Source organism: Octopus bimaculoides, chromosome 9 (assembly GCF_046866305.1).
Source record: "Octopus bimaculoides isolate indiv1 chromosome 9, ASM4686630v1, whole genome shotgun sequence".
NCBI classification, from domain to species: domain Eukaryota; kingdom Metazoa; phylum Mollusca; class Cephalopoda; order Octopoda; family Octopodidae; genus Octopus; species Octopus bimaculoides.
Window position 1 is genome coordinate 17272785 of NC_142936.1, and position 12060 is coordinate 17284844.

At 38.2% G+C, this 12060-nt stretch overlaps 1 protein-coding gene across 5 annotated transcripts in view; it reads left to right on the top strand.

The window, feature by feature from the left end:
• The window catches only part of LOC106868876 (cilia- and flagella-associated protein 119), a 43755-nt gene that overhangs the window by 5754 nt on the left and 25941 nt on the right, over window positions 1–12060 (top strand). For all 5 annotated transcript variants that reach the window (XM_052970303.2, XM_052970304.2, XM_089357205.1 and 2 more), the window contains 2 exons: window positions 3240–3278; window positions 5013–5051. In XM_052970303.2, the coding sequence (XP_052826263.1) occupies window positions 3240–3278; window positions 5013–5051 (78 nt within the window). The remainder of the gene's footprint in view (window positions 1–3239; window positions 3279–5012; window positions 5052–12060) is intronic.

The following is a 12060-nucleotide window of genomic DNA, read 5'->3' on the forward strand; positions in this document are numbered from 1 at the left end:
CATTTGTCAGCAGTTTTGATTTTATAATGCCGACACATTATCCAATGTAGATATTGACCAACTTTTTCATGTCTTGATTTGTACTCTACAGGTGCTAAAACCTTACATCCAGAGATTAGGTGGTCCATTGTTTCAATCCCATCATTGCAGTATCGGTGCTTTAGGTCTACATCATTTTTCATTACATTGGATTAATAGCTCCGGGTCAATAAGCTCTGATCTTGGGCAGCCAAGATAAAGCCTTCACTCTCTGCCTTTAGCCCTGAGCTCCGTAGCCACTGATGGGTGTGCTTCTGGTCTACATCAGCTTGTTTGCTACGGGCCACATATTTGCCATGCAGAGGTTTTTGTTCCCACCTATCATTCACTTATTGAAAAGCATATTGCTATTGATTTTTACCTTCTTTACAACTACAATTGCCGCACTTCCATCATGCTGTTCAACCTGGGTATTATGCATAAATTCATTTGAAAATTTTTTGCTCTCCTTCATAACAGAATGAAGCTTCTTACGTCTTTCATGGTTTTCAACGAGTATTATTATTATTATTATTATCATTATTATTATTATTATTAACTGTTTATGTGTTGAAACAGTTTTTTTTTCTAGTCTTTCCTCTTATAGAACATTTGTAGAGATATGGATGCATATGTGACTAAAAGTTTACTCAGTTTTACAGTTTTGGTATAGAGGTATTGCAGTCCATGTGTTTACATTTTCATGCACGTTTTGCTGTGGCAGTGCATTTGAGAGAAACTATTATATATATATATATATATATATATATATATATATATATATATTTATATATATGTATGTAACGGTGGAATTAATTACTGTAACAGCATGTTGTAAGATGTGAAAGATGAACAGTGCATGAAGTTTTAAGGAAATATTTATTTTTACCGGTTACATTATACAATACCTTGCCTCGACGGGCAGGTGATAAAATCGTAAAGCATGCGAAGTAAAGATAGATATAGATTTTCCTTGCATAGTTTGTGTTTGTGTTCTCGTCATTGTTTAGTAGCAATTACAGAGAAAGATAGAATGATGTTGTAAGAGCACAGAATTAGAGCTAGTGAGAGTGTGGGACGTTGTCTTTCTTTTTCCCTCTGGCCTTTTGTCTGCCTGCTTCCATGATTCTAGTGGTCGGTTCACTAACTGATGTTAGCTCTCTCTCTCAACTCAAAAGTTGTCACCAAAATGACTAACTCAGTTGTCTCCAAGTCACTAACTGGCTTTTGATTGTGGTTCTTGCTTTTATAACAATCCAGAAGGATAAACATATCGTTGAGAACAATGGGCTTCGCTGGTGGTACTGTGATATCTCTATTCTAGCTTTTGGTGGAGTAGAAGAGGTTATAAGGGTCAAGTGGTGAAGACATTATTTCGGCCTAGCTAAAGGCATCTGGCGTATGTAAAACTGCTGTCACTGAAAAAAAACCCATTGTTCCACCGTGAGAAAAGCTAGATTGAACTGTTAATTTAAATTTGGCTATGGTGGATCGAATCCACTTCATGCCTGCAAGATGCACTACATATATATATATATATATATACTCCATATAAGAAAAATCTTTTGACTTACTGAGATGCCTTATATTAAAACATGGTCTTCTTTCATTGTTTTTGTGGATTCTTCATTCCTGCTTCGTGATGGTTTCAGATTTGATATATTCTTCCCGGACAGCTCGCTGTCCTTCCCTTTACGCATTCGTGTGTGGGCTATATAAACTTTATAATTATCATTGATGTATAAGCGAGAATCCGAGAAACAGCAATGTGCATACGTATGTATAGATGATTTGTAGAGATATGGTTGCATATGTAATAAAAAAATTTACTCAGTTTCGCAGTTTTGGTATAGAGATATTGCAGCCTACGTGTTTGCATTTTCACGCCTGTCTTTCTGTGGCAGTACATCTGAAGGAAGCTATTTTATATATTATTATTTGATGAAAACTCTCAGCTGGGTATGATGGAAAATGTCAGCTGTCCACAGCCAGCAGACTAAGGTGACGCTTGCTTACTGGTTATGCTTCAAGAACCCTATACTCTTTTACTTGTTTCAGTCATTTGACTGCGGCCATGCTGGAGCACCGCCTTTAGTCGAGCAAATCGACCCCAAGGCTTATTCTTTGGAAGCCTAGTACTTATTCTATCGATCTTTTTTGCCGAAGCGCTAAGTTACGGGGACGTAAACACACCAGCATCGGTTGTCAAGCGATGTTGGGGGGACAAACACAGACGCACACACACACACACACACACACACACACACACACACACACACACATACATATATACGACGGGCTTCTTTCAGTTTCCGTCTACCAAATGCACTCACAAGGCTTTGGTCGGACCGAGGCTATAGTAGAAGACACTTGCCCAATGTGCCACGCAGTGGGACTGAACCAAGAACCATGTGGCTGGTAAGCAAGCTACTTACCACACAGCCACTCCTGCGCCTATGAAGAATTCTTGCAGTGACACCAGACTTCTTCACATGTTTCAACAATGGTCCCACGGTATTTTTTATATACCACCCTAAGCTGTTTTCCTCTGTTTCGATACAATCCTGGCAACTGATGAAACCTTTCCCACCCTCCCTACCTCCATTCAGTTTTCTTTCAAGAACCTTTCGAATACTTTTCTTGAAGTATTTGGGACTCTCTCATTCATCTTTTTTGTTTATTATTATTATTACTGAGAGAAGTGCATGCCATCAAAGTGACACATGGGTAAAATATATAAAGCCCAGTATACCCATCATGACTACCCGTCTGATAAGGGTACACCAGGCACATGCATCACAACCATATGTGCGCGACATGGCGATCTCATATCAAGATAAACAGCACATAGCCTTGCAAGTGGGGCCCAGTTAGACTTTTCTTTAGGTCGAGTAGCCTATCCCACTCAATGGCCCCTGAATAAGGTTTGTTTAAGGATGTTGAACGAAACACCCATGTTTCCAAAGGTGAATTACCCAAACCCCAAAGAATTCCTCTCAACACTTGGCTATGATGCTTCCCCACTACTTCTGTTCATGATGAGAGATAGACATATCGTCAGCCACTAAGGGACATGCTCAGCTGATTAAGGTCAAACAACTGACAAGCAAATCTGTGGTATTGAGCAGAATATTGTTATTATTGTTGTTGTTGTTGTTCTCCTTGGTACAATATGAAGCTTAACTGTATAAGAATAATTTTGGGGGCTTATTTTCATACAGGAAGAAGAAAGCGAAACAGAATTTACAGAAAAAGAAAAGGTTTGTTGTTAGTTTTTTTCCTTTTTTTCCTTCTGATTTTCAACTATTTTTTCATTTGTTCCTGAGTATTCGGTTTTCTTGTTTTCATGCTTTAAGACAAGTTTTAGAATCCAGTCATCAGAGTTTTTCAGGTAAGTGCTTAGGCCAATTGTGGCAATCTTCATTGTCAATTCAAGTTGTAAAAGTCCACGGCCACCCTCTTTTCTTAGCAAGTAAAGTCGTTCTACATCTGCCTTATGGTGGTTCATTCTAATCTCGTGATAATCCTTGATGTCTCTAAGTGAGAAACTTTCTGTAGTAGCTCTACCGGGCATTCTATTCCAGTCTCCTTCAGCCATTTGTCTATATCTTTGCTTACTGTTTCCCACGCACCAATTATCATTGCCATTATTATTGTTGTTTTCATTATCATCTTCTTTCAGTTCTGTTTCCATTTCTTGCTGAGTGTCTTCCTGACACCTAGGGCAGAGAAACACACTGTTATATATTGGTAGGCCATTAAAATAAACACGCCAGATAGTTCATTTACAAAGTCATGTGATAGAAAAAAGGGGAAGAAAGACAGAGAAAAAGGAAAAAATAAAATATAAAAAGGTAAACAAAGAAAATAAAAGGGGGGAAAAAGAAAGAAAACTCACAGCGACAATGCTCTTCTCAGTACGTGTGACGTACCAGTTAAGACAATCTTTTGCACTTACTGCATGGGTGGTAAGCCAGGGATCATTCTTAAATAGTTTTCAGTTCCTTTTTTGATTATTCCAAGTGCTTCTACAATCATTGGTATCATAACCGTCTTGAGATGCCACATCTTTTCGATTTCGATTAACAAATCTTTATATTTTCTGAGTTTATCAAATTCTTTTGCCGAGATATTATGGTCACAGAGTATGCTCATGTCAATCAATAAACAGACTTTATTGTTTTGGTCTTTCACAATAATATCTGGTTTGTTTGCTTTGATGGATCAATCTGTACATAATGGGAAGTCCCAAAGAATCGTTACATTTTCTCCCTCAGTTACAATCTCAGGGTGATGCTTTTACCATTTGTCAGCAGTTTTGATTTTATAATGCCGACACATTATCCAATGTAGATATTGACCAACTCTTTCATGTCTTGATTTGTACTCTACAGGTGCTAAAACCTTACATCCAGAGATTAGGCGGTCCATTGTTTCAATCCCATCATTGCAGTATCGGTGCTTTAGGTCTACATCATTTTTCATTACATTGGATTAATAGCTCCGGGTCAACAAGCTCTGATCTTGGGCAGCCAAGATAAAGCCTTCACTCTCAGCCTTTAGCCCTGAGCTCCGTAGCCACTGATGGGTGTGCTTCTGGTCTACATCAGCTTGTTTGCTACGGGCCACATATTTGCCATGCAGAGGTTTTTGTTCCCACCTATCATTCAATTATTGAAAAGCATTTTGCTTTGCTATTGATTTTTACCTTCTTTACAACTACAATTGCCGCACTTCCATCATGTTGTTCAACCTGGGTATTATGCATAAATTCATTTGAAAATTTTTTGCTCTCCTTCATAACAGAATGAAGCTTCTTACGTCTTTCATTGTTTTCAACGAGTATTATTATTATTATTATTATTATTATTATTATTATTATTATTATTATTATTAACTGTTTGTGTTGAAATAGTTTTAATATTGTTCTCCATGGTACAATATAGATAAATTCAACCGTATAAGAATAATTTTCGGTGCTTATTTTCACACAGGAAGAGGATAGCGAAACAGAAATTGCAAATATAAAAAAGGTTTGTTGTTACTTTTTCCCTTTTTTTTCTATTTTTTCATTTGTTACTGAGTACATAGTCTTCTTGTTTTCATGCTTTAAGACAAATTTTAGTATCTAGTCATCAGTTTTTCAGGTAAGTGTCTAGGTCAGTTGTAGCAATCTTCATTGTTAATTCAATATTTTTATTATTATTTAAGACGTCGCACAGTATCCAATATCGTGATGTTGTTGGCTGAAGATGTGTCGACCGGGGATTTGTACTGTCTGTCAAGTCACAACAGGGACCACAGACAGGCAATACTTTACGCAATATGCGTGCAGTTCCAAGTAATGCCGATTTTTGCAATACATCTAGATTATAGGGTACTTCTAAAGTTTCCAGATGTTTCTTCAGGTTGGGTGGTATCAAACTCAATGCTCCAATGACAATAGGGATACCCTTTATATTTGACTCTCGTAGCTATCACGTCTTGGTGATCTCAATTCTCAAGTCTTCATATTTATCAATATTTTCTCTTTCTTTCATATGTTGATCTCCTGGCACTGCCATGTCGAATATTAGGCACGCACGTTTGTCCCTCCTAAAGGTTACTATATCCGGCCTTCGGTGCTCTAACACCTTGTCTGTCTCGAAGTTAAAGTTCCAGAGGAATTTTGCCTTCCCCTTTTCGCCCGTTACCTTTTCCGGTGTATGTTGGTACCAAGCACCCATTACATCGTATCCATATTTCAGGCATAGTAACCAGTGAAGGTTTTGGGCTACCTTGTCGTGTCTGCGCTTGTACTCTTTCTGCACAAGACTTTCACAAGCACTAGCAGTGTGAGTCACTCTTTCGACCTTTTTCCCACACATTCTGCAGAGGTTCGTTGCACTTCTGTGGTATGTATCCTTTTTCACTGAGTTGGTATTCAATGATGGATCCTGGGCAACGATGGTTAGGCTTTCAGTCTTCCTTTCTAGGTCACCGTTGCTGAGTCACCTCCATGATGCTTCCTGGTCATTTAAGCTGTTAGTTTCACAGTCGAACTGACTATGTAATTCCACGCGGAGTAGAGTTTCTTCTTTCTCGTTGGCTATTCGTGATTGGAATTCATTAGCACTCTCAAGTCCATTTTTGGTAAATCGTTCTGCATTAGCAGCCTACTGTAGCAAGTCTTGTTTGCTGTTTACCAAATATTCTGTCACGTTTCTTCTGTCACTGTTGATGCACTACCGTACGCTAATCAGCTCACATTTACCGTTACACCTCTTCATGTAGAGCCTGTGTACGTTCGCCTTAAGGTAGAGGGCACCATGCATTGTCCTTGTCTTTCGGGTAGTGCGATCGAGTTGGTTAATCTCAGCTCGTGTCTATTTCAGGATGGGTGCACTATAGCGGACTACAGCAATAGGCCATATGTTGATGGCAATCACAAATTTCCTGGAGTTAAGTTTTGATTTCAAGAGAAGTTTGAGGCGCTTCAAATATTATTATTATTATTATTATTATTATTATTATTATTATTATTATTATTATTATTATTATTATTATTATTGTCTTTGCACAGCTTCTAACTCTCGAGATGTACTATGGTGCCAGCTGTTCACTACCAGTGAACTAAGGTAACACCCCTTATTTTTCGAGCGGTTCCAAGCAGTACTGTTTTCTGCAAGTGCTCCACCCTTATTGTAGCCCCTATTTGTTCCATGGGCTTCTCAAGATTTTTACTCACCGTTCCCAGGAATCCGACAGTTATTGGTACTACTACCACCTATTTCAGCAACCACAACTGCTTAACCTCTCAAGCTAACCTGTGATATCTATCGACTTTTCTTTCTTCCTTATCGCATACCTTGTTGTCAGCTGGGCATGCTATATCTATGGTCCAGCATCGTTTTCTTTCTTTCTCAATTAACACTATGTCTGGTTTCCTATTCTCTATTTTATGGTAGCACTGAATCATAAAATCCCATAGGATCTTTGCATTATCATTTTCGATGATGCCTTCGAGTTTATGTTCGTATCACTTTTTTACTCTGTGAAGTCCATACTTGTTGCAAAGTGTCCATTGGACAATCCTTGCTATGTTGTCACGATGTCTCTTATATTTTTTCTGAGCTAGTGGCGTACATTGACTGGTAATATGCCATACGGCTTCACCATTTTGTCCACAAATTCTGCACTTATCACTTTATTATGTATTGCCTATTCTGTATTTGATGTAATTGGTTCTTAATGCTTGCTTTTGAGCATCACAGATTAGAGCCTCAGGTTTTAAATCACTTTTAGTCATCCATAGCCATCTTTTTTCTCTGTCTGTCTTATCTTCAACATCCCTATGAGATTCATCATGTATTCTTTTCTTTATCCAACTATTTTCAGTTTCATTCATTCTCAAGTACTTGTGCAGTGCTTTATCTTTGCAATCTTCCATCCTACACTTCTAATAATAGCGGTCCTGTGGCATTTTTTACATACCATCCTATGTTGTTTTCTTCTGCTCTAATGCTGTGTTCGCATCCAATCAGTCCTCTTCCCCCTCTTTTTCTTGGTACATACAGTCTGTCATGTCACTTTTTGGGTGGACTATCCCATATCTAGTTAGCAACTTCCTAGTCTTTCTGTCTAAGCTGTTTAGTTCGTCTACTGTCCATGCAATTACCCCTGCTCCATATCTAAGTAGTGAAACCTCCCAGGCGTTGATAGCTTCAATCTTATTCCGTCCGTTTAATTTCGGCTTAAGAATCAGTCTCATCCGGCGCAAGTACTCTACCTTAAATTTTTCTGTCATTTTTTCTACATTAATTTATCCATTTCCAATATCCAACAGTACTTATAGCCTATCTTTTCTATCTACTTCATAACACCCCTCCCCCGACGGTATCGCTAGCCCGTTCATACATTTGATTTTGCCTCTCTTCAAGACTAACACACCATACTTTTTCAGTCCGAACTCCATTCTGATATCAGCACTGAAAATATACACTGTATCAACGAGTGAACTAACTGCTATTCATCTTTACTACAAAGTTTGAGGTCATCCATAAATAAAAAGTGGTTGACTTTTTCTGGGCGGCCTTTGAATACATACCCAGAATCAGTGTTAATGGTATCATACACAGTACAAAGATCAGTGGGGACAGACAATCCCCTTGGAAAATGCCTCTCCTGATTTCCATTGTCCCTAAACTTCGATGTCACAGCGAATGTGACATCGAAATCACGCGTAAACGGCTCCTTTCCCCAGAAAAGGAAAGATTTGGCTGTTATTTCTTGCACGCCCTGCTACCATGTAACAGGTATTTTGTGTTCTTTATCGCACATAGCTGTTACGTGGTAGAAGGACATACTAGAAATAGCAGCCAAGTCTTTGGAGGTGAGATACGTTGAATGCACTCGAAAAAACCTATGGAAAACAATTATTTCACACCGAGGTTACAAACGGGTCATTTTGACTTTAAAATATTTTGAAAGTATGTCCCCCTCTAATTATTGTAATGGTATTCACTTGAAAATAAAAAAAGGAACATTAAAATATTGTCTGTTTAAAAGCTAAAATATAATACTTACTGTACAAACAACTTACATTTTTGAAATCACATTCACTTAAAAATATTTCTTAATGATTAAAATATTGTTTATAACAAAAGCGAAAATAGAAACATTTACTGTAAAAACCAGATTGTATTTTTTCGTGGTCAAGTCAGTGTCTAATCGAAAGGTAAGAGTTTCTTCCCTTCCATGGTTAAGTTAGTTTCGGAATATTTTCCCATTATGCACTGTTTTGGGTATTTATACCCCGAAAACCCCTAATATCTCAACAAACACTTGTCCGATTTAAGCGAAACTTTTTTTATTCCGTTCGTACTCACGTTTCAGGGGATTCCAAATTCATAGTATTTTCGCATTATGCACCAGTTTTGCTGGGTAACACTGCAAGCAAGCAAGCCAGCAAGATTCAAGTTCACTTTTAATGTATTGTAGGTAATCTTTCTACTCCTGCCCTTGGATAGAGTCCTCCATATTGAATTCCTTCCTAGTTCTTCTGTCTAGCTTTGCTAATCCAGTTTTCGCCCAATATACAAAAGCTGCTGAGTATCTAAGTAATGATATTGCCCAAGTATTTACAGCCTTCATTAGATTCGAACCATTTAGCTTTGACTTCATTAGCTTCTTCACCCTCCTGATGCACTCCTTCTCAATTTTCGTTTTCATTTCTGGAGTTAGTACTCTGTCAGATTCTAATACTCCTAGATACTTATAACTCTCTCCTCCTTTCAATGATTTTAATGTCTGGCCATCTGTTGATACCTGTCCCCTTCGCATGACTAGTATTGCACACTTATCTATGCCAAATTCCATGCCTATATCTTTGCTGAAGAGTCTTACAGTCTGTATTAAGGAATTTATCTCTTTTTCATTCTTATTAAAAAGCTTCAGATCATTCATGTAGAGCAAATGGTTATTTTTTCCATGACTATTTCTGAACTGACACCCTGCCTTTGCCTTCCTTAATACTAAACTGAGAGGGAACAAACATAAGACAATTATTAAAGGGGACAACGAGTTCCCCTGGAAAATTCCTCTTTTGATATTAACTTTCCCTAAGAGTGTGTCATCTGAGTAGAGATATACTTTCCATTTCTTCATGCTACAGCTAATTAATTATTTTATGTTGTCTGCTATACTGAATATACTCAAACATTCACTTATCTATGAATGTGGAATCATGTCATAGGCTTTCCTATAATCTATCCATGCTGTTGTTAGATTTTTCTTTCTAGCTTTTATTTCATTTAGAACTGCTTTGTCTATGTATAGTAGATCATGCGTTCCTCTAGCCTTCTTCCTGCAACCTTTCTATTCTTCTAGCAGTAAATTCTGGTTGTCAAGGTGCTCGTAAATGCTTTTTGAAAGCATTCCTGTTAACCGCTTCCACACTAATGCTAAGCAAGGGATTGGTCTATAGTTGCTAGCTGTATTACCTTTGCTCTTATCTTTCATGATGAGTATTGTCCTCCCTCTAGTCATCCAATCTGGTATTATTCCTCAATTAAGGCAGTCTTGAAGTTGTTCCCTCAGCCTTCCATGTAAACTCCTAAATTTCTTTATGTAGTACTCTTGAACTAAATCTGGTCCTGGGCCTTTCCGATTTGGCATTTTACTCATTAATGCACTAGTTAGTCTTAGATCTGGCTACTTCTCACTCACTACTTCTTCCCTCACTTTCTTTAACCATACTGCATCTCCATTATGATTGGCTGGTTTATTCTTAATATTACTCCAGAACTTTCTAACTTCTTCTGCAATAGGTTTCTCATCTTCAGTACTTCGTTCTCCACTATTTATTTGGTCATAAGATCTCCTCTAGTCTTAGCATGCTGGACAAAATGCTTAGTGTCATTTTTTCCATCTTTCTATTCTGAGTTCAAATTCTGCCAAACCTGACTTTGCCTGTCATCCTTTCAAGGGCAATAAAATAAATACCGGATGAACAAAGGTGTTGATGTAATTTCAGACCTTGTACCCATAGTAGAAAGGGTTATTATTATTATTATTATTATTGAGTGAAAGAGCAATGCATGCCATCAAAGTGACACTAGGGTACAAATATACGAAACCCAATATACCCACCTGATAAGGGTACACCAGGCACATGCATCACAACCATATGTGCATGTCATGGTGATTTTGCATCAAGGTAAATAGCGCATGACCTTGCAGGTGGGGCCCAGTTAGAATTTAAGGATGTTGAACAAAACACCCATGTTTCCAGAGGTGAATTATTCAAGCCCCAAAGAATTTCTCTCAACACATGGCTATGATGCTCCACCACTACTTCTGCTCATGATCAGAGATGCACATATCGTCAGCTACAAAGGCCATGCTCAACTGATTACGGTCAAGTAACTGACAAGCAAATCTGTGGTACTGAGCAGAATATTTGCTGTAGCCCATCTTTTTATACCAAGGCAAAACAATATCCATGATAACATTTCCAATCAATTAATATCAAAAGCCATGAGAGCCAGTGCTTAGCACTGTATCTTCTTCTTCTTCTTCTTCTCCTCCTCCTTCTTGAGAGAGCAGTGCATGCCATCAAAGTGAGACTGGGGTAAAATATACGAAGCCCAGTATACCCATCATGACTACCCGAGAGCCATGAAAGCCACTGCCTGGTAATGCATATTATTATTATTATTATTATTCCTTCGTAACACAGTGTAAGTAAAAATGCACTGGAGTCTTTAGTCATCTGTCAAATCACAACAAGGATATCAGACAGATAATACTTAATCCCTTAAGATGTGCGCTGTGTCCAATAAGGCTGCTTTTTGCAAGACATCAATATTGCATGGGATTTCCATCTGCCTTAAGAAGTTTTGAAGTTTCAATGAGATTGAGCCCATCGCTCTGATCACCACTGGTATCACTTTTACATTACCCTCTCGCATTCCTTAGTCTTGCCATTTCCCCTTTCAATTCGGAGTACCTGGTGATTTTTTTCAACCTCTTTACTCACAACAGTCTTGTCATTTGGTATAGCTACATCAATGATCTGACACTATTTGTCTCTCTTATTCAATATGACAATATCCGGACAACGGTGTTCGATTACACGATCTGTCCGAAAATCATATTCCCAGAATACCGTTACTTTTCCATCCTCCTGCATAACTTTACTTGGTACATGCTCATACTAGTTCTCTGTTACTTCATATTGATATTTATAGCATAAGAGCCAGTGAAGATACACACACACTTTATCGTGGCGGCTCTTGTATTCTTTTCGTGCAAGGCTCTCACATCCATTTACCGATTGGGTCACATTTTCCACACTCTTTCCACAGTCTGCATTTCTGGGTGTCAGAGGTTTTATAGAAGTTATACTTCACTGAATTGGTAGCAAGAGCCTGATCTTGTACAGCAATGATCAGGCTTTCGGTGGTATGCTTCAAATCACCTCGCTCAAGCCATGCTCATGATGCTGTATTATCCTTAACATCCTGTCTATTCCTTTCAAACTGTCCATGCATTCTCATTTCA